Consider the following 19,791-nt stretch of genomic DNA (forward strand, 5'->3'; position numbering starts at 1 on the left):
ATTGGCCTGTATCAAAAACTCCCAAAGCAATAAATGCTGGCGAGGATGTGGAGAGAGAGAAACACTCTTACACTGCTGGTGGGACTGCAAATCAGCACAACCTCTGTGGAAAATAATTTGGAGATACCTCAAAGACCTACATGTAGAACTAACAGTTGATCCAGCAATAGCACTATTAGGTATCTACCCAAAGGAACAAAAGTCATTCTATTATAAAAACATCTGGATTCAAATGTTTATGGCAGCACAATTCACAATTGCAAAGATGTGGAAACAACCCAAGGGCCAGTCAATCCATGAGTGGATTAAAATATGGTACATGCATACAATGGGATACTACTCAATTATAAGAAACGACTGTGATCTAGCACCTCTTATATTCTCCTGGATAGAGCTTGAGCATGTACTCACCATCAAACTGGCACTGACTGATCAACACTAAGGTGCTCACACAGTAGTAATATTCTTTGGAGGTAGGGGGGTTGAGGGTGGGTAAACTCACAACTAATGGACATGGTGAGCATTGTAGAGGGAGAAAGGACATGTCTCAAATCAAGGTTGGGATGTGGCAAAATCATAACATGTAACCAAAATGTTTGTACCCCATACTTTCCTGAAATAATAATAAAAAGAGTATTAACTGCATACGTTAACTACCTTGTAAAGCTTGCACCATAGCATTATACTGATTATAGGAAAGAGATGTTTTATTTTAACATTTGGTTTTTGGGGGTTTTTTACCCAGCAAATGAAGTTCACTGTGCTTAGTCTCTTTCCTGGAAAGCTTCCCAATTTAAACACAACACTATCTATCGGTATGCCAGCAAAGTGAATAAAACTACTAACTCCTTTAAAGTGAAGCTGTGAAGATATACGCATGTTATGTGCAATCATGCCGAAAGTTTAATTTGAACTTAATTTGAAGCAAAATTTTCACATGGAAAGATAAAAACTGTAAATGAATTTCTTAATTTTTCTTCAGTTTATTCATATATGCAATTCTTTTTTTACAATTTCCTTATTTATGCAAAAATATATTTTGTGGTAATATATGTGTGAAATAATTTTTTGAATAATTTCATCTTGAAATTTTTAGAAATATCTTTTTTCATTTTAAAATGTTTTATTCATCTATTTTCATTCATATGTGACACAAAACAGTGGAGTCTTAAAATGATAATTCCTATCATTTATACATTTCTTAAAGGTCATGGACTGTGCATGTGTAACAAATTTTAAAAATTTTAATTTTTAGTTAACTGAAAATTTCAATTTCTCTCATAGATGTCACTGATATTTGTTAGGGAAATATAATTAGAAACCAAATCTCTTCTCAACCCAGAAAACCTCTCCATAGAGGTCAAACAAAAGAAAGCTTTTATTATTGGAAAACATTAAACTAGAATGTCAGGTGTATCATGGGAAATCTGCTTAGAAATTGACAAGATAGAAATCTCAGCTTTTTATATAGTCAAGGAGATATAATGCATTACATACATGTACTCAAGATAAGTAAATATCAAGTTAAAGTACTTAACAGCACCATTTTTTACATAGAGTTCATCTTAAATTCACTGTCTAGTTGGAGTGACTACTTTTGTTTGCTAATTGAATTAATCAAATTAAAACCTAAACTTTTCATATCTTTATGAAAAGAGGTAGTTTCACAACTTGGAACAAGACCTTTGCAGAAATGAGTCCCTTATCCTTCCACAGAAACTAGGTTATAGAGATGCTATATTCCTTGATTAAGTTTTAAGAGATGGTCCCCAGTACTTGAGAAAAATAATCCTGGGTGTCGTAAAGTTTACTGGAACTTATTTAGATTTGAAAAGATTTACCAAAAATTCAAAGAGACACAGAAATTACTTCTTGAGAAACAAGATTCAAACCCAAGTAGTCCAGTTTTAGAGTGCACAATAATGCTAAATTTGTTCCATTTAGTCACTAATTTTTAGTAAGTCCACAAAATGTCATAGTTTGGTTTTATTATTTTCTGCAAACTCCTTTTTTATTTCAAAATATTAAGGGGGCAAAAATGTTTTAGGTTACATAGATCATTTTTATATGTTTGAATCATGGCTATAGATATATCCACTTCCCAAATAGTTTTCATATTACCTATTAGGTTGGTTTATTCCCCTCCCCTGCTCCCCTATTCTCCCCTGGTTAATTTTCACTAAATTTTACTTCCCTCTGTGCATATGTGTACTCTTCAGTTAATTCCAAATTAATAGAGTAGATGTGTTTGTTTTTCCATTCTTGAGATACTTCCCTTAGGAGAATGGTCTCCAGTTCCATTCAGATTGTTGCAAAAGGTATTATTTCATCTTTTTTTTTTCTTTTTTTCTTTTTTATGGCTGAGTAGTACTCTGTAGTATCCATATACCACATTTTATTAATCCATTCATGAATTGATGGGCATTTGGGTTGATTCCACATCTCTGCAATTGTGAACTGTGCTGCAATAAAGATTTGAGTGCAGGTGTCTTTTTGATGAAAAGTCTTTTTTTTTTTTTTCTTTGGGTAGATACCCAATAATGGGATTACTGGATTGAATGGTATATTTACTTTTAGTTCTTTAAGGAACCTCCATACTGTTTTCCATAGAGGTTGTACTAATCTGCAGTCTCACCAACAGTGTATAAGCATTTCTTTCTCTCTACATCCATGCCAGCATCTATTGTTCTTGGACTTTTTAATAAAAGCCATTCTAACCAGGGTAAGGTAATATCTCATTGTGGTTTTAATTTGCTCTCCCTGACTATTAGTGATGTTATACATTTTCTCATATGATTATTGGCCATTTGTCTTTCTTCTTTTGAGAAGCTTCTGTTTGTATCTTTTGCCCATTTTTTAATAGTTTTGTTTGTTTTTTTCTTGCTGATTTGCTCGAATTCTTGTAAATTCTGATTGTTCCCCTTTATTGGATGTGTAGCTTGTGAATATTTCTCTTATTATGTAGATTATCTATTTTCTCTGTTATTTCCTTGGCTGTGTAGAAGCTTTTTAGTTTAATAAAGACCTATTTATTAATTTTTGTTGTTGCCATGATTGCCACTGGGGTCTTAGTTATAAACTCTTTGCCTGGGCTGACATTTAGAAGAGTTTTTCCTACATTTACTTCTAGAAATCATATGGCTTTATGCCACAGATATTTATGCCATAGATCTAAGTATTTTATCCATCTTAAATTAATTTTTGAGTAGTAGGTGATAGCGGTCATGTTTCATTCTTCTGCATGTGGCTATCCATTTCTCCAAGCACAATTTATTGAATAGGACTTATTTTCCTCAATGTACTTTGTTGTCTGCTTTGGCAAAGATCAGTTGGCTGTAGGTACATGGTTTTATATATGGGTTCTGTCTTTGGTTCCATTAGTCTATGCCTCTGTTTTTGTACTAATTCCATGCTATTTTGGTTACTATAGCCTTGTAGTATAGTTTGAAGTCTGGTAATGTGATGCCTCCAGACTTGTTCTTTTTTCTTAAGGTTGCTTCATATATTTAGGCACTTTTCCAGTTCCAAACAAAGCATAGAATTATTTTCAAGATCTGTGAAGTATGACTTTGGTAATTTTATGTGGATTGCATTAATTTGTAGATCACTTTTGGTAGTATGGACATTTTAGCAACATTGATTCTACCTATCCATGAGCATGATATATTTTTCAATTTGTTTGTATCATCAGCAATTTGTTTCCTCAGAGTTTCAGAGTTCTCCTTGAAGAGATCTTTGAACTCCTTGGTTAAGCAAATTCCTAGGTATTTTATTTTCTTTGTTGCTATTGGGAATAGTATTGAGACTTTGATTTGACTCTTGGCTTGACTGTTATTAGTGTATAGAAATGCTACTGATTTATGTACATGGATTTTGTATCCTGAGACTTTGCTGAATTTATTTACCAATTCCAGAAGATTCTTGGTGGCATCTTTGGGGTGTTGTAGATATGGACCACATTGTCAGCAAAAACTATACTTTTACCTCTTTTTTTCCCAAATTTGGATATCCTTAATATTCTTCTCTTGCCTAATTGCTCTGACTAGGACTTCCAGCACTATGTTGAACAGAAGTGGTGACAGTGGACATCCTTGTCTTATTCCAGTTATTAATGGAAATGCTTTCAACTTTTTCCCATTCAGGATGATGTTGGTGTGGGTTTACCATATATGTCTTTTATAATTCTGAGATATATTCCTTATGCCTAGTTTGTTGAATGTTTTTATCATGAAAGAGTTCTGGATATTGTCAAATGTTTTTTCTGCATATATTGAGATGATCATGTGGTCTTCGTTTTCACTTTTCTTTATGTTGTGAATCACATTTATTGATTTACATATTTTGATCTATCCTTGCATCCTTGGAATGAAGCCCACTTGATCCTGGTGGATTATTTTTTTGATGTGCTGTTGAATTTGGTTTGCTAATAATTTTATTGAGGATTTTTGCATCTATATTTATAGGGGATATTGTAGTTTTTTTTTTTTTTTTTTTTTATTGTTCCCTTTCCTGGCTTTGGTATCAAGGTGATGCTGGCTTCATAGAACGAATCTGGGAGGGTTTCCTCCTTCTCAACATTATGGAATAGTTTCTGTCTTATGGGTATCAGGTCTTCTTTGTAAGTTTGATAGAATTCAGCTGTGAATCTATCTAGTTCGGGGCTTTTTTGTTGTTGTTAAGAGATTTTTATTTACTGGCTTGATCTCACAATCTCACTATTCATTATTCATCTGTTCAGGAGTTCTGTTTCTTCCTTCTTGAGTCTTGGGAAGATGTGTGTTTCCAGGAATTTGTCCATTTCCTCTACATTCCCTAGTTTATGCATGTACAGATTTATGTGATATTCATGGATGATGTTTTGTATTTCTGTGGTATTAGTTGTAATGTCACTTATTTTTGTTTCTGATTGAGGTTATTTGGGTCCTTCCTCTTCTGTTCTTGGTTAATCTAGCAAAAGATCTGTCAATTTTGTTTATCTTTTCAAAGAAACATTTTGTTTTGTTAATCCTTTGTATTGATTTTTGTTTTCACATTCATTCAGTTCTGCTTTTACCTTCATTATTTCCTTTCTTCTACTGGCTTTGGATTTGGTTTGTTCTTCCTTTTCCAGTTCCTTGAGGTGTGACATTAGATTAACTTAGGATCTGTCCTTTTGATTCGGGCATTTAAGGTTATGAATTTTCCCCTGATTAATGAGTTTGTTGTGTCCCTAATATTTCAATAGCTGGGTCTCCTTCGTCATTCATATCCAATAAAATTTTAATTTCCATCTCAATTTCAATAGCTGGGCCTCCTTCGTCATTCATATCCAATAAAATTTTAATTTCCATCTCAATTTCATTCTTGGCCCAATTTATCATCAGGTTGTTTAATTTCCATAATGTTGTATAGTTTTTTGTGTTTCTTTTGTGACTGATTTCTAGTGCTATTCTGCTGTGGTCTGAGAAGGTACATGGTATAATTTTGATTTTTTTGAATTTGTGGAGACAAGTTTTGTGGCATAAGATATGATCAATCTTGGAGAATGTGACATATGTTGCTGAGAAGTATATGTATTTTGTAGTGTTTGGGTAGAATGTTTTGTAAATATCTGTTAGGTCCCTTTGATTTAGAGTTTGGTTTAAGTCCTTTATTTATTTATTTATTTATTTATTTTCTGCTTTGATGATTTGTTGAGCTCTGACAGTGAAGTGCTGAGGACCCTGATGAATACATAATGGTGCCATTTATTTTTTTGTTTAGCTCTGGTAAGATTTGCTTTCTGTAACTGGGAGCTCCTGTGTTGGGTGCATATATGTTTAAGGTTGTTATGTCTTCTTGTTGGATAGCTTCCTTTACCATTACATAATAATCCTCTTTGTTTTCTTTACCTTTGTTTACTCTAAATCAATTTTATCTGATAATAGAATGGCTACACATGCTCTCTTTGGTTTCCATTTGCTTGAAATATATATTTTTCCATCCTTTCATGCGTCTGTGTATGTCCTTGTGGTCTCTAAGGAAAACTGGTAGGAGAAGAGTCAAGGCAGGTTCTCCAGACCAGGAGGGCTGGTCATCGGAGAGGGAGCCATAAATCCCTTCCAGTGCTGATGCTAGATTTTGCTGCACTCAGTTTCCATGGTGCCTTAGGCTGAGATCTTTGTTGTTGTTTTGGCTTTTTTTTTTTTACATCATTTTGTCATTTAAAAACTATTTTTAACCATAACTTTCTTTCATCATGTTTTCTTGATTTCTTTGCTCACTTAGAAAATCTTCTCAACTTAATGTTTATATAGAAATTCACCAGAACTTTATTATAATTATTATATTTAAAAATATATTTACATTATTATCCAATATTCATTTTTGTTTTTAATGCTACACTCTAAATTTCAGTGGTTCAGAGCATCGATGACTATCCTCTAAAATTGCTTCTTTCACTTTAGCTCTGACCTTATGAAAGTCATTTAATTATAATTTTTTAAACTAAATGGTTTCTCAGTGTTTTGAATCAGTAAAATTGTGGAGGATAATAATACATATATTCATCAGGATTAAATGAGTTAATACAAATTCTTTCAATAGTTCAATAGTTAAAATGTTTTCAATACTTTTAATAGATGTTAGCAAGCTATCCATATACCTATCTTTTTACTACTTTTTCCTCACTACCTTGTACAGTCCATGGCAGATAAAAGGCACTCAATAAATATTTCTTGAGATGAAAACATTGAGCACAGTATTTTTTCTAAGCTGTATATCTGATAAATATATTGATCATATAGGGATCCTGTACTCAAAAAGCTTTTATCAAGTAAAATAAAAATATACTACATAGCTTCTAATGAGATGTCATGATTTTTTTTCCCTAAAGACAGCATTGATTTCTTAAAAATTTTCATTCTGTGTATTCAATTTGCAGACAACATACAACAGTTCTCTTCAGTCCCTGTGTATATACAAGTTCTTAATATTAATGATCATGCTCCTGAGTTCTCTCAATATTATGAGACTTATGTTTGTGAAAATGCAGATTCTGGTCAGGTAAGAACTACTAATAAATTACCAAAGTCCAAATAATATATAATTGTTTCATATATTGTGTGTTATTGCTTCATATATTATATAATATTATTATATTCTATAGTCTGCTTTCTAATTTTTCATATATTCTAATATCATATATTAATATGTATAATATTAATGTTATATTTCAAATAATATAATTATATTATATAATAGTTTATAATGCTATATTGTAATTTATATATGTATAAGTTAATATATAAAATATTACATGTATTTTTATTATATAATCATCTCATTTTCAAATGTAGAAAATTAACTATTTCAACTATATTAATTACATGATTTTATGTTGTGAGTTCTGTATAATAATATAATTTTTAAAAAATATTGGAATAAAATGCAAACCTCAAGTATTCTACCTCTAAATTCCTCAAATATTTAAAACATCATCTGCTAACACTGGGGATTCAATAGTAAATCAGTTACACTTTCTCAATACAATAAAGACTTGTAATTCTGTAGGATACATAATGACATTTTAGTTACTTTTTAGTTTTTTCATTCATCCTCCAGATAAAGGTAAAATGATATATAATCATAAACATATTGAGGGGGAAAAGGCTGGAATTTTCCTTCATAGCTTATAACTACTACATTAGATATAGCAACACAAATAAAATTTAATTCTATATATATTATTAGATATGTAAAATACTTATGAGAACATGCTTATTTTGAAATATATTATTATTACCTCACATTTTTATGCATTTTCTTATCAAGCTAAATTTTTTATCTGTAAAATATGGAATTTAAATTGAATTGTTCTTGGTGTACTTCTCAGTTCTAATACATGACAACCTTACATAATTATTAGGGGTCCTTGGAAAATATAGATGACTATTAAATGTTATAGGCTATTTCTCTTAAGAAATGACCACTAATCTCAAAAATTTTATATTCTAGTTTTCATGTTTAATAATAATACATATACTATGATTAAATTATTCTAAGTGTCCTTGAATTTATCAATGAAGGTAGTTGGAGACCATTTGGATTTTATAAAACCAGAAATTATATTTCTTTAGCAATAAGTAGTAGTAGTCAAAATTATGTTTTATGTTCAACTTCCTAATATGGTAAGAAATAGACATATATATCTTAAGAAATAGCTATAATCTAATTGTTATTGATTGTTCAATTGTAACATACTAGAAATCATCCCAATTATTTTTAAAATTCAATTATCATAAGCATAATTATGTAGTAGTTATTATAATTACACATTTAATATTTTGAGTATAATACTAGTATAGTAAATTATTTTTGTGAAGTAAATTATTTTATACACTTTAAACAAATATGATTGTATTTAATTATATCATTGATTAGACAACCTATTTCTAAACTTTTTTAAAAGGACTTAATTTACCTCATTTTTTATATTCTTATTTCTATAAAGTTGGGCTGAGTGAGGTTACTGGGCAGAAGATCTATGAAGATAACAAAAAATTTCTATAATTAGAGACTTGAGGTCTATAGTACTGATTTTAGGTGATAAATATTTTAGGGTGATGCTACCTGACTACTAAAATCATTTTTAGTATAGCTAACAAATAGCATTTATTATTATTTTTCTTTAGAACTATATAACTCTGTAATATTAGTATTTTCATTTTTGTTCCCTTTTCCATATTTACAAAACATGTAAAATTCCTTGTCTAGGTTGCATGTGAAGTATATTTTCTATGAAATCATATGAATTGAGTACTTTTGACATAATTGTATATGTGTATGTGTGTGTGTGTGTGTGTGTGATACTATGGAAAAAAATCACTAGGAATCTTGGCTGTCATGAATCTATCAATATAATGAGGAAAAGACAAAAATATTAAAATAATAATCACACGATAGCTTGGAAACACTAAATACTTTGAAAAATAAATGTGAAAAAGTGGTTAGTGAATAAAGAGTATCAGGGGCTAGTAATATTTTAAACAGGATGTTAGGAAAAGTCTCACTGAAAAGATGGTATTTTATTTAATAATTAAGACCTGAATAATATGACAGAGAGAGGAGTGAGGCTGTTGAAGTAAGGAATAACTCTGGGGGAAGACAAAGCCCGTGAACGTTCCCTGATACATGAGTGTAGACAGCCTGTCTGAGGAAGGCATCCATCCCATGTGGCTGGAAGAGGGCCAGGAGGGAGAAAAGTCCCATGGAGGAGTCCAGAGAAGTAACAGTGGCCAGACCATGGTAGGTTTGAAAACAGTTTGATGACCATGCCTTTTTTCTGAATGAGCAGGAAAACCATGCTCATTAAAAGAAGGTGGCATAGAGTGCCTGAGTGTTTAAGATGATTTTTCTGGACATGTGTTTAAGTGAGGGGCTACGGAGGAGCCAGTTTGGAAGCAGGGAAGACAATTATATTATTGCCATAATGGAGTCAAGAGATAGTGGTATCTTACACCATGGAACTAGTCAAGAAGGTGGTAGAAGTCATCAGATTCTGGATATATTCTGAGTTTAAGAATTTTCTGAGACATAGGATTTAAGGTAGAAGGAGAAAAACTGAGTCAGGAATAAATTCAAAGTAAGTTTGAGATGTCCATTGCCTAGTAGCCATCAAAATGGACATGCCATATAGACTGCTGAATACCAATATGGAATTTAGGAGAAGTTCATGGTGAACGTGTAAATTTGAATTTACCAGTCTTATATGTGATATTTAAAACCCTGTGGTGTGATGAGATCCCTAAAGAGTGAGTGTGGATGGAGAAAGAGTAAATTTAAAGACCGAGACCTAGATATTCCAATATCAAGTGTTCCCAAGGGATGGAAAACACTAGAAAAATATTAGAAGGAATAATCCAGAGGAGTGTGGTCATCTTGAAACCAAGTAAAGAAAATGTCCCATGGAGGAGGGAGTTACTATTGCTACTATGCTGTTTATAATTCAGGTAAAAGCAGGAAAGTTTCCACTGAATTTAACAATAGAGATTTTTAGACCTAGTAAAATGTCTGTAGATAACAAAGGACATATCATCCTGGAAGAAAAATAAGAATATGAAAGATATAGTATAGAGCCTTTAAGAGTATCGATATTTATGGATTGGGTAAAGGAAGAAAAGACTGCAAAGGAGACTGAGGAGGTGTGACCAGTGACATAGAGAGGAAACAAGAAAATTTTCAACACGGACATGCACAGAAGAGAGAGTTTTTGAAGGAGGAAGTGTGAATAGCCTGAACTCTCACTATTCCAGAAAATCATAGTTCTTACACTTTGCCATCTGATCAAATTTACTCTTAAAAATAGATACCATTTTTCAAATAATTCATGTATATATGGATAAAGTAACAGTGCAAAACAACTTATTAAAATGTGTGAAAGATACGTTGCACTGGACACTTGTTAACAATGGCAAGGAAGACAGTCCAAGACTATTGCAATAAGAGTCAAGACTAGTGCAATAAGGAAGAGACAAACTCACCTCTGTTAAAAAAAAAAAAAAAAAAGTTGGAGAGTTTCAAGCCTAGAGAAAATTAGTGAAAAAGTCCTAAAGTCCTATAGGACACATTAATGGGAAAGTTGGTCCAATGTGATTAGGCTGTCTGTGTTTGTTGAATGGAGCTCATCATCAATGTTAGGCTTCTACTCTCCCACAGAGACTGGGGGGTGGGGGCGGAATATCTTTCCTGATGATTCCATTTCAAAGGGAAAAATTCCACTGTAGCTTTTCCTTTCCAGTCACATTTGGATACATGCTGCCTCCAGCAATGTTTAATTTGCAAGATACATCAAGTACATTTTGATGTAAAAAGCTCATAAAATATGAAAAACTGCAGTCATATTTATGTTTAACAAAACAGAATGGCCCAGATTTTTGTCACAAAATATGGGTTGATGAAGTTCTTCCTGTTGAATGACTTATAAGATGAATACCATATTTTCTCTTTATTCATAGAATTATATTATTCATTCATTCATTAATTCTTGATTTGAGAAAATTCATCTGGTATATTTTCATCTAAAGTCTCATAGTCTAAACTTTTGCTTGCATGATAAATTTTACCAGCATCTTGAGTCTACAGCATTAGTTTCTGCTTTTGGTATTCATCTTCTGATTAATTTAGAAATTGTGAAATGCCTTCCACAGTCAATTTGTTTTTCTGTCATTATAGATGTAAAATGAAAAAATTCAGAATTTCCAACTGTATTCAATGAAATTTAAAATTAGACTGAAAAGATGGCATGCAGTCCTGTTTTATACATTTCTCAACGTTGATGTGATACTTTGAGCAATATAGATTTTATAAAAGAAGAATAATGATGCAATGGTGAAGATTTATTTCATCATTGTATTATTCTTCTTATTTATTCAACAGGTTTTCAAATTATATAAGTCTTTAAAAACATTTGAGAAAATTATGAGCAACAATGAAATAATTCCTTGGATGTTGAAATATGACAATGTGTAAGACAAATATCTTGACAATGTTCAAAATCTAAAAATAATCATATCACTAAGTTTTTTTTAATGTATCATAGATTTATAAACGTGTTCATGTTCCCATATGGTAATTGCAGATAGAATTAGGTTTTGTTAATTTGAAATAAGGGAAGCCAAACATTCCCTCTCACCCTGCCTTATACACTATAGTTTATGAATTGTAATCAGTGAACAGATGATTTGAGTGCTGCCAATGTACATACCATTATCATGGATACTTTCTTCCTTATACACTGAGATGCCTTATTTCAATAATGTAGGCATTATAGCTATTTATCTATAAGATTATCATTGTTTCTACCACATGTTTCCTCAGATATTAATCATAGAGTCAGACTGACTTGGGTTCATACTTATGTTTTGAAATTTACTGGAGAGGTTTTTTTCAAGTACAATTAAAACCAAATACCTAATAATTAATATATACCTCCCAAACTGCCACTGAAAACATTCAAAGGTGCTGTTAATCTATTCCTGAAAGTGAAATATTAATGTGTGAACATTAAAACTTATGAAGTAAGCTTTCAAAAAATACTTGCTTTAAAAGGTAATAAAGCATGACTTGTGTGACTAGATTGTGTACATGAAGAAACCATGAGTATTTTAATTTAATATCTATGTGAATATTTTTAAAATTATTACAAAGGGTAATAAAAGTTATTTGATTAAGTTCACCATATTATGAACAGGAAAACTAAATGGTGCTGATAAGCAAAATATTGTTGAGAGCATTCTACTTAGAAGCTTTCAAAGGAAATGCCTAAAAATAAGGAATAAACAATCAATAAAATAAGGACATGACTATATCATCAGAACATAAGTTCTGAACTATACATGTCACATGTTACAAAATCATGTAAATTCATAACTAGGTCAAGAGAAAATCCAGAACCAATATATCCTTCCTCAGATTTCAAGCAAGGAATGCAGTGGCTAAAGCAAAGTGGAAAATCACTTTGACACCTTTTTAATGTAGAATGACAAAAGGAAAGCAATACAGAGAAAGGAGGAACTTTCTTTGACTTCTTAGCCTGAGATCCCTGAAAGTGAATGGCTAAAAAGAAGACAGGGCAGGATGAAACATGAAGAACTTGTAACTTAGGCAATGTTGAGGTAGGAAATATAGTTTCTGAATATTACAAACTGAAGGGAGAGTTTGTGCCAGGACTTGGTGAGGGTTTGTTTATGTTAAGAATCTCACATGAAGTTCATTCTTTCCTCTTCCCTACAATATTCATTATTTATTTATAAAGTTTCACAGTTTAAAGAATTTTGCTGTTTGTAAATACAAGTTTTAAAAATTTGATAATCTTGATGTTAAAGATAACAAGGGAAAATGTTGCTTTTATAGAATGATTAATTGATTGCTATAGAATCTAACTTCCTCAAATTGTGTTATTTCAAGACTCATTAAACTGGTTGCTCTATTAATCTAGGAACTACTTTGAAAGATTGTTTTTCTTTTTGGAGGGTATAAGGTGTTTTATTAGGTAAATAGTGTCCTAAAATATTGTTTACTTTGGTTATTATTCCTCAATTAAGTAAAATAATTTAGATACTCAAATTATATTTCATGCAGTTTTTTCCATACTTGGAATTGCTATACACATAAGTAATTGATTAAAACCATTTTCTATAAATCAATTATTTAAAAGTATCATTCTCATAGAAAACTCCTAAAGAATATTTTAGGTCAAAAGTCTTGCATAATTGAGTACTTTAAAAATTATCAGTTACAACTATTCCTCATGCTATACAAATACTATTAAAAATAATGTTAAAACACCTAAAGGAAGTGACAAAATATAATATTTTGAAATCTCTTAATATTTTACATTATATCAATAAGTCAAAGAAGTAAAATATATACAAAAAATTTTCCTTTGGTTATGAAGAAGCCCTTTAACCAAATTAAACCTAAATTCTGGGTTAACTTATAATAAGAAAAAAAAAAACCACACATAATAAATATAATAATAAAATGTTATAGCTAGTACTCTAATTAATCAAAACCTAATGTAATATTGAAACCCATGGGGAAGTATCATTTAAAACAGTATTAAGAAATAAATGCCTTCTTTTACACTATTATTTCAATGAGTTCTAAAGCTAAGGTCCATATAATAATATATAAACTACATAAGAAACAAAATAACAAGAAAAATTATTTGAAAAGATAAGAGTATGTAGTTCAATATTGCCAGATGTATGATAGAATTTTAAATTTTCTTGTAGCCACGTTTAAAACCATAAAAAGATGGTATTAATTTTAATGATGTCTATTTGATGCAATATATCCAAAATATCATTTTAATATAAAATAATTAAAAATCTTTAATAGAATATTTTATATTTTACATATATTTTTATATTATAAAGATAATTTTTGTCTCATTTCCCACAGGTTCAAACAGCTGGACAAAATGACAGGTTAAAAGATGCCCATCCTATGTCTATCTTTTTGGATAGATAATACATTAATTACAAAAAATTAAAATGCTAGAATAGTGACACTCTGCTCTAGAGGAAACCAAGCATTTCCTCAATGACCTACGTGGATAATCAGAATATTTGTTTTTGTTCTTAATATGTCAGTGGCCGAGGTGGGGAGGAGAAGAGAGAGAATACATTTAGCACTTTGCAAAATATTAATATAATAAATGAGCCGGCATGAGAGTAATTTGCCTTTCTTGTTTGGTGAAAATAGTTATCATTTTTCAAATCAATGATTCCCACTATCTTGACTAATAGTAAGTATCAGAGAAAAGTATAATATTGGTGATTTTTAGATTCTTTTATACTGATATTCTGTCTAATGTAGACGTTTACCTTGTCTGCAAGTAAAAATTTTCTCTTGCCTAAAATTCAATGATCCCACATTGCAATCTTTGATTTTCTTCTCACCTTCCTTTCTCTCTACATCTATCCTTTTTAGTTTTCCTCAGCTCTTTCTTCTTTCATTCACTTCTACCTCTCAGCTACAGATCTCTAGATGTATATCTCTGCTCATTTTTTTCTATCTTAAGATAGACATCCCACTAACTAGAGAAAATTTCCACTCAGATGTCCTGTCATTATACCAAATTTGCTCCCAAACTTGTCTTTTTTTCAGTCTCCCCAGTAAAAATATTATTATAGCTCACCAAGTTGTGCAAGAAAAACACGTGGATGTCAGAGACACGGGATTTTATCCACCATTGCACCCCCAAGCCCTGAAATTGCTTGAAGTGTTCTAAGTGCCAATGAAAGATGTGTTAAATGGATATGATTAAGATACTAATCAGATATTTTTTATAATTTAATTTTATTCATGTTATATTCTGATCTGTATGTGATTTTTAAAGTATGTTTAAAAACTAATTTAAGAAAGAAAAATCAAATTATTAAATACAATTTATATAAACTAATACTCAGTATTTGTATGTTGACTTACAGTTTATAATTTAATCTTTAGCTCATAATCTTAATCAACAATTTGTTCCTCTACTAATCCTGGAAGTTGGTTTCATTGTTACTTGCTATGAAGATAAGGGAAAAGATACAAATGTATTGGTTGCTCCAAATCATAGTGTACAATGGTTGGTTCTTAGAAGTCGTTATCCAAAAATTGCATTTTTAATATAGGCCATATGTATGGTTTGTGAAGAGTGAGTATTGAACTAATTTTTGAGTCGTGATAATTAATCTTGAATGACATTTTAGTAAACTGGCCCAAGTGTGCTTCTTTCTAGAAAAAAACACACAGTGCAAAATGATTAATAGCAGGAAAATGGTTATCTTCTTCCCATGGTTATCTTTGAAATCAAATACTGTATGTAGTTCTGTAAAATATCTAAGTTGAAACTGATGAAACTTCCAATATTTGACATTTTACCTGTAAAATATTAATTTCATTCATTTCTACTTACTATATGATATCCCTGGCATCATGTATTTTACGTGGTATTCTTTCCTCTGTGTCACACTTTCCCCATTAGTTCATATTTTTAAACATGCTCATCTGCTGTACTCATACCCTAGAAAATCTTTCCTTTCAGCCATATCAAAACTCAGATTATTTTTTTCTTTTTTAACCATTATTTTTTATCTGTATCTATTCTTAGCAACTATGTTACTTATTTCTCTGTCTCTGTCTTTTATGAGACATGCTTTTACTTGGTTTTTGTATTTCACATCTTTTATAGTATTATTTCTCCTGCAAGGAGAAGAATAGGTCTAGGGTAGGAACAACTTGCTCTGGGGGGAGCCACATGCACAACTTATATTTCATATCGGCCATGGCACCAGCTTGCATTCTAATTCTGACTCAGCCAATTTATTTATCTAAGATACTTAGCTTATTTGAAGCTTAATCTAAGTATTTAAAAAGTGGGGACAATAATAAGATTTATTCCAAAGGAACATTGTGAAAATTAGATATGATAAAAAGAACAGAACCTGACCCATATGTAGTTCTTATTAAAAGGTAGATTCTCAAAGCTGATGCAATGCATTGCCATCATAGATTTCAAAGTACTATGGATAGAAAGTTGAATGTATTTTGAATGTATTTTGTCACAAAGAAATTGTGACAAAATTCTATCCAGAGGCCTAAATGAAAAATTTTAAAAATCTTTCAAAATGTGTCATAATTTGGAATTATACTTATTTTCTCTTTTCCCAATCCCTCAAGTGATGACTGTTCTTTGAATACACTTTTACTTTTTAATTAGTTGTTACTTTTTTTCATAAATGTATATGGCCAGCCATAGGCACGGGTAAATAGATATAAGTAAATAGCAACCAATACAATGAATAGGGATTTTTTCATAACATTTCATTTGAAAATTAAAATGAAAACTTTTCCATTGCTATATTAAAAAGAAAAATGAATATCCACAGTCAAGACTTATGTGTACACTAATTTGTACCTTGTAAGAGATTTGTGTTTTCATGTAAACTGTACATGTTCAAGGTTAATTCGATATAATTAATGATACCTGATATATGACTGATTTTATTGTGCCAGTGATTTTCTATTTTTGTAAAGAAATAGAGCCCAATAAAACATATCTTTTTGGTAACCATTTACAAAGCAAGTGTTAAATGGAGGTTCTTTGAAAAGGGGGCAAAGTGTTGAAACTCTGCTTATTCCACTTACTTATACATATCTACAAGGTAGTTTGATTAATTAAAAGTCTTTTAAAAATATATATAAAGCCAAAGTCTGTCTAGTCTTCTTAAGCCTTCATACACAATAGGGAGACATTTTCAACATTTAGTCAGGTGCTCCTGTTTAATAGATCATCAGGTAGTAAAATAATATATTCCTTGTTAAAAACTAATAACTGTCTATGCTAATAAGAGAAACATGAATTTTATACTCTGTTATCAATATTACATAAAAATATGTATATAATGAAACTACTAACAATATTCAGTATGCCATTCTATGGAAATCTGAACCAAAGAATGTTTTTGTGAGGAACACATAACAGGCATGTACAACTCATCATGCAACAATCTCCTTGACAAGCTAAGATGCAGAGTCTTAAAAATGAATTCTAAAAGGTAAGTATTAGATTCTTCACTTTTCAAGGCTAAAAAACTTATTAATAGTAAAGCCTGGATTCAGAATATCAGATTTCCAAGCCCCTGCCCTTCATCCAGTCTATACAAAAATCACAGGATATTCTAAAATCAAAGCCTTACCCTAACATCCACGTTTGTTATTATAAGCATAAATTGAATAAAAATGTGTTTTATTAGATAATTTAATCAACAATAAATGATTTTTACTTAATTAGGAGTGTGTTATGAGAAAAAATAAATCAATAATGTACAAATTACATTTGTTTCGGAATGCTTTTTATGCCTATAGAGAGAAAACTATTTTTTAAAGTTTAACATAAATCTGTATCTGTCATCTTGTATCTGAGGATATTTTTGTTTGATATATTGTTAAAAGCATTTTAATTCTAGAAAATTCAAAACAATAACTTCTGTAATCAATTTACTTTAAATTCCAGAATTAATCACCATCTCCCTATGTGATCTTGACAGCATATCTCTTTTTTGACAATAATGAACTACTTGACTGACACATTCATGTCTTGAAAGAAAAGAATTAATTGAGAACTGATTATTCATATCTGTATTACTTCACTGTTTTATGATCTGAGATATAGAGAGAAACTTATTTGATGTGCAACACTTTTCCTATAATTTTTATAGGTCAAAGGAAATTATGCACATTGCTCCTAAGCTTTAAATGCATTATTTCCTCAAATCAATTAAAAATCTCATTACTTTGGCAAATACTTTAGTAAACCAATAACTCTACCACAGTTTTGCTCTCAGTGTAAGCCAGAAATACATAACTTTAGCAAATTGTAATGCCTGGCATTTAGATGAGGAAGGATGAAAGAAAGGAGAATTGTAGGTAGTGCGGGTGGGAGGAAGTCTTGAGATGTAGCAGCAATGCTTTGAAAACCTCTAACAAATTTAGCTTATGAAATTCACCTGAATCATCAAGAATAATTTATTTATTATCTAATGTCATAGCACTCTTTTGAAAGAAGTCAGTCAACATATTTTTAACTTGAGAAAATATTTTAATAATCGCCACCAATTTGACAGTTATTCTAAGCAATGTCCCTAATGATTTTGGTAAAGCAATTTTAATCAAAGATAAAACCGATAACAGCAACTATCTTTTTTCCTGAATCCAAAAAACAGTAACAAAAATCTGTGTCTACTTTTTCTAGATAATTCAGACCATTAGTGCAGTAGATAGAGATGAATCCATAGAAGATCACCATTTTTACTTTAATCTATCTTTAGAAGACACAAACAACTCAAGTTTTGCAATCAAAGATAATCAAGGTACTATCATTCACTCATAATGATTGTTGATCTGTTCTTTGTGACTCATATTTGATTTCAGTGGAATTTACAGCATTTTAATGGACTATAATGAAATTTATACTGCTCTCACAACAAGGTAATGTTGGGAAATATAGCAAAGGGTTGGCGATAAAAATGAAAAATAAAACCCAAAATAATGTACTAAAAATACTTGCTCTATTTCTCACTGCATTTCTTCAAAGTAGAAGCACTTTTTAAAGTTATAAGTGGTTGTAAGCCCTTATAAAGTCTAAATGACCCTATAAATATAATTGCAGTTCTGACACTGTGGTCCCTTTCATGAGCTAATCTAACTCAAATATCAATCTATGTCTGAGGGAGAAAATGATAAATACTTAACTTACAGCCATGTTAGCTTGATTGATCCAAAGATATTGGGGATCATTAATTAGAAGCTATAAATACATGAAATTGATTTAAGATAGTTATTTTCCTTCAAAACTAAATGATTTTATCAATCTATGGATAAAGTGTTCTGATGAATTTTATGTGTCGAGATAGAAATTTTTTTTCCCCTCTGTGTAGAAGTGTATTAACTTTTATACAAAGCTACCCTATTCATTTTACATTTGCTTCAGTAAGAGATTCTTGGCCATAATATGGATTTCAATTTTAACTTTTCTTTATACCTCAAGGATAAGAAACACTGTAAGATTTATTACTCAAGTGTCTGTAACCAAATACCTCCAGCTGTCCTAACACCTGAGGTTAAGCTTTGATCCAGAGATGTTTTGTGGGAGAGTAAATACAAATGTGTTTCTCTCCATTTTGTTCCTGTCAAATTTCCCTAGGGAGGAACTTGAATATACTTAGGATAAAAAACACAAATATTGATATTAAAAAAGCCCTATCTTTATTTGTTCATATTAATATAAAATAAATTACTGAGGAAAATAAGTATATTGAAACATAAAACATTCATTTGGCTTAATGTTTGCAATTACAAGTAATTTAATAAAATACATATTTTAAAAATGTCAGGTATTTCTCTCACTCTTAGATCTGCCTGGTAAATAAAATCACATGGACTTTATAGACTGCAGGAACTTGATAGAGAATTGTCTTAGAAGAGATGATTTGGCAAAATCATAAGTATTTATACATTTTAAAAGGCTTTTATTTATTTGTATTTTACTGATATTGTCTTCTAAAGTTTATCTGATGGCTACAGAAAATATTTGGGGAAGGCAATCCAAAAAAAAAAAAAAAAAACTCTCACACACAAAAGCTAAAGCAAAAATGCAGTTCTGAGGCACAAGAAACTTCACTGAGAAAAGTTGTTTAGAATATATTAGGACTTAGGGAAGAATAATTTTATATGTGTTGTTGAAGTATATATCGTTCAATTTTATTAATTTTTGAATGT

General features: G+C 30.6%; 1 protein-coding gene across 1 annotated transcript in view; it reads left to right on the forward strand.

Moving 5' to 3' along the window:
- The window catches only part of CDH19 (cadherin 19), a 73,218-nt gene that overhangs the window by 45,102 nt on the left and 8,325 nt on the right, over nucleotides 1-19,791 (forward strand). The window contains exons 9-10 of the mRNA XM_012748393.3: nucleotides 6,902-7,023; nucleotides 18,266-18,383. Of these exons, the coding sequence (XP_012603847.3) occupies nucleotides 6,902-7,023; nucleotides 18,266-18,383 (240 nt within the window). The remainder of the gene's footprint in view (nucleotides 1-6,901; nucleotides 7,024-18,265; nucleotides 18,384-19,791) is intronic.

This window comes from Microcebus murinus, chromosome 17 (genome assembly GCF_040939455.1).
Source record: "Microcebus murinus isolate Inina chromosome 17, M.murinus_Inina_mat1.0, whole genome shotgun sequence".
Classification (NCBI taxonomy): domain Eukaryota; kingdom Metazoa; phylum Chordata; class Mammalia; order Primates; family Cheirogaleidae; genus Microcebus; species Microcebus murinus.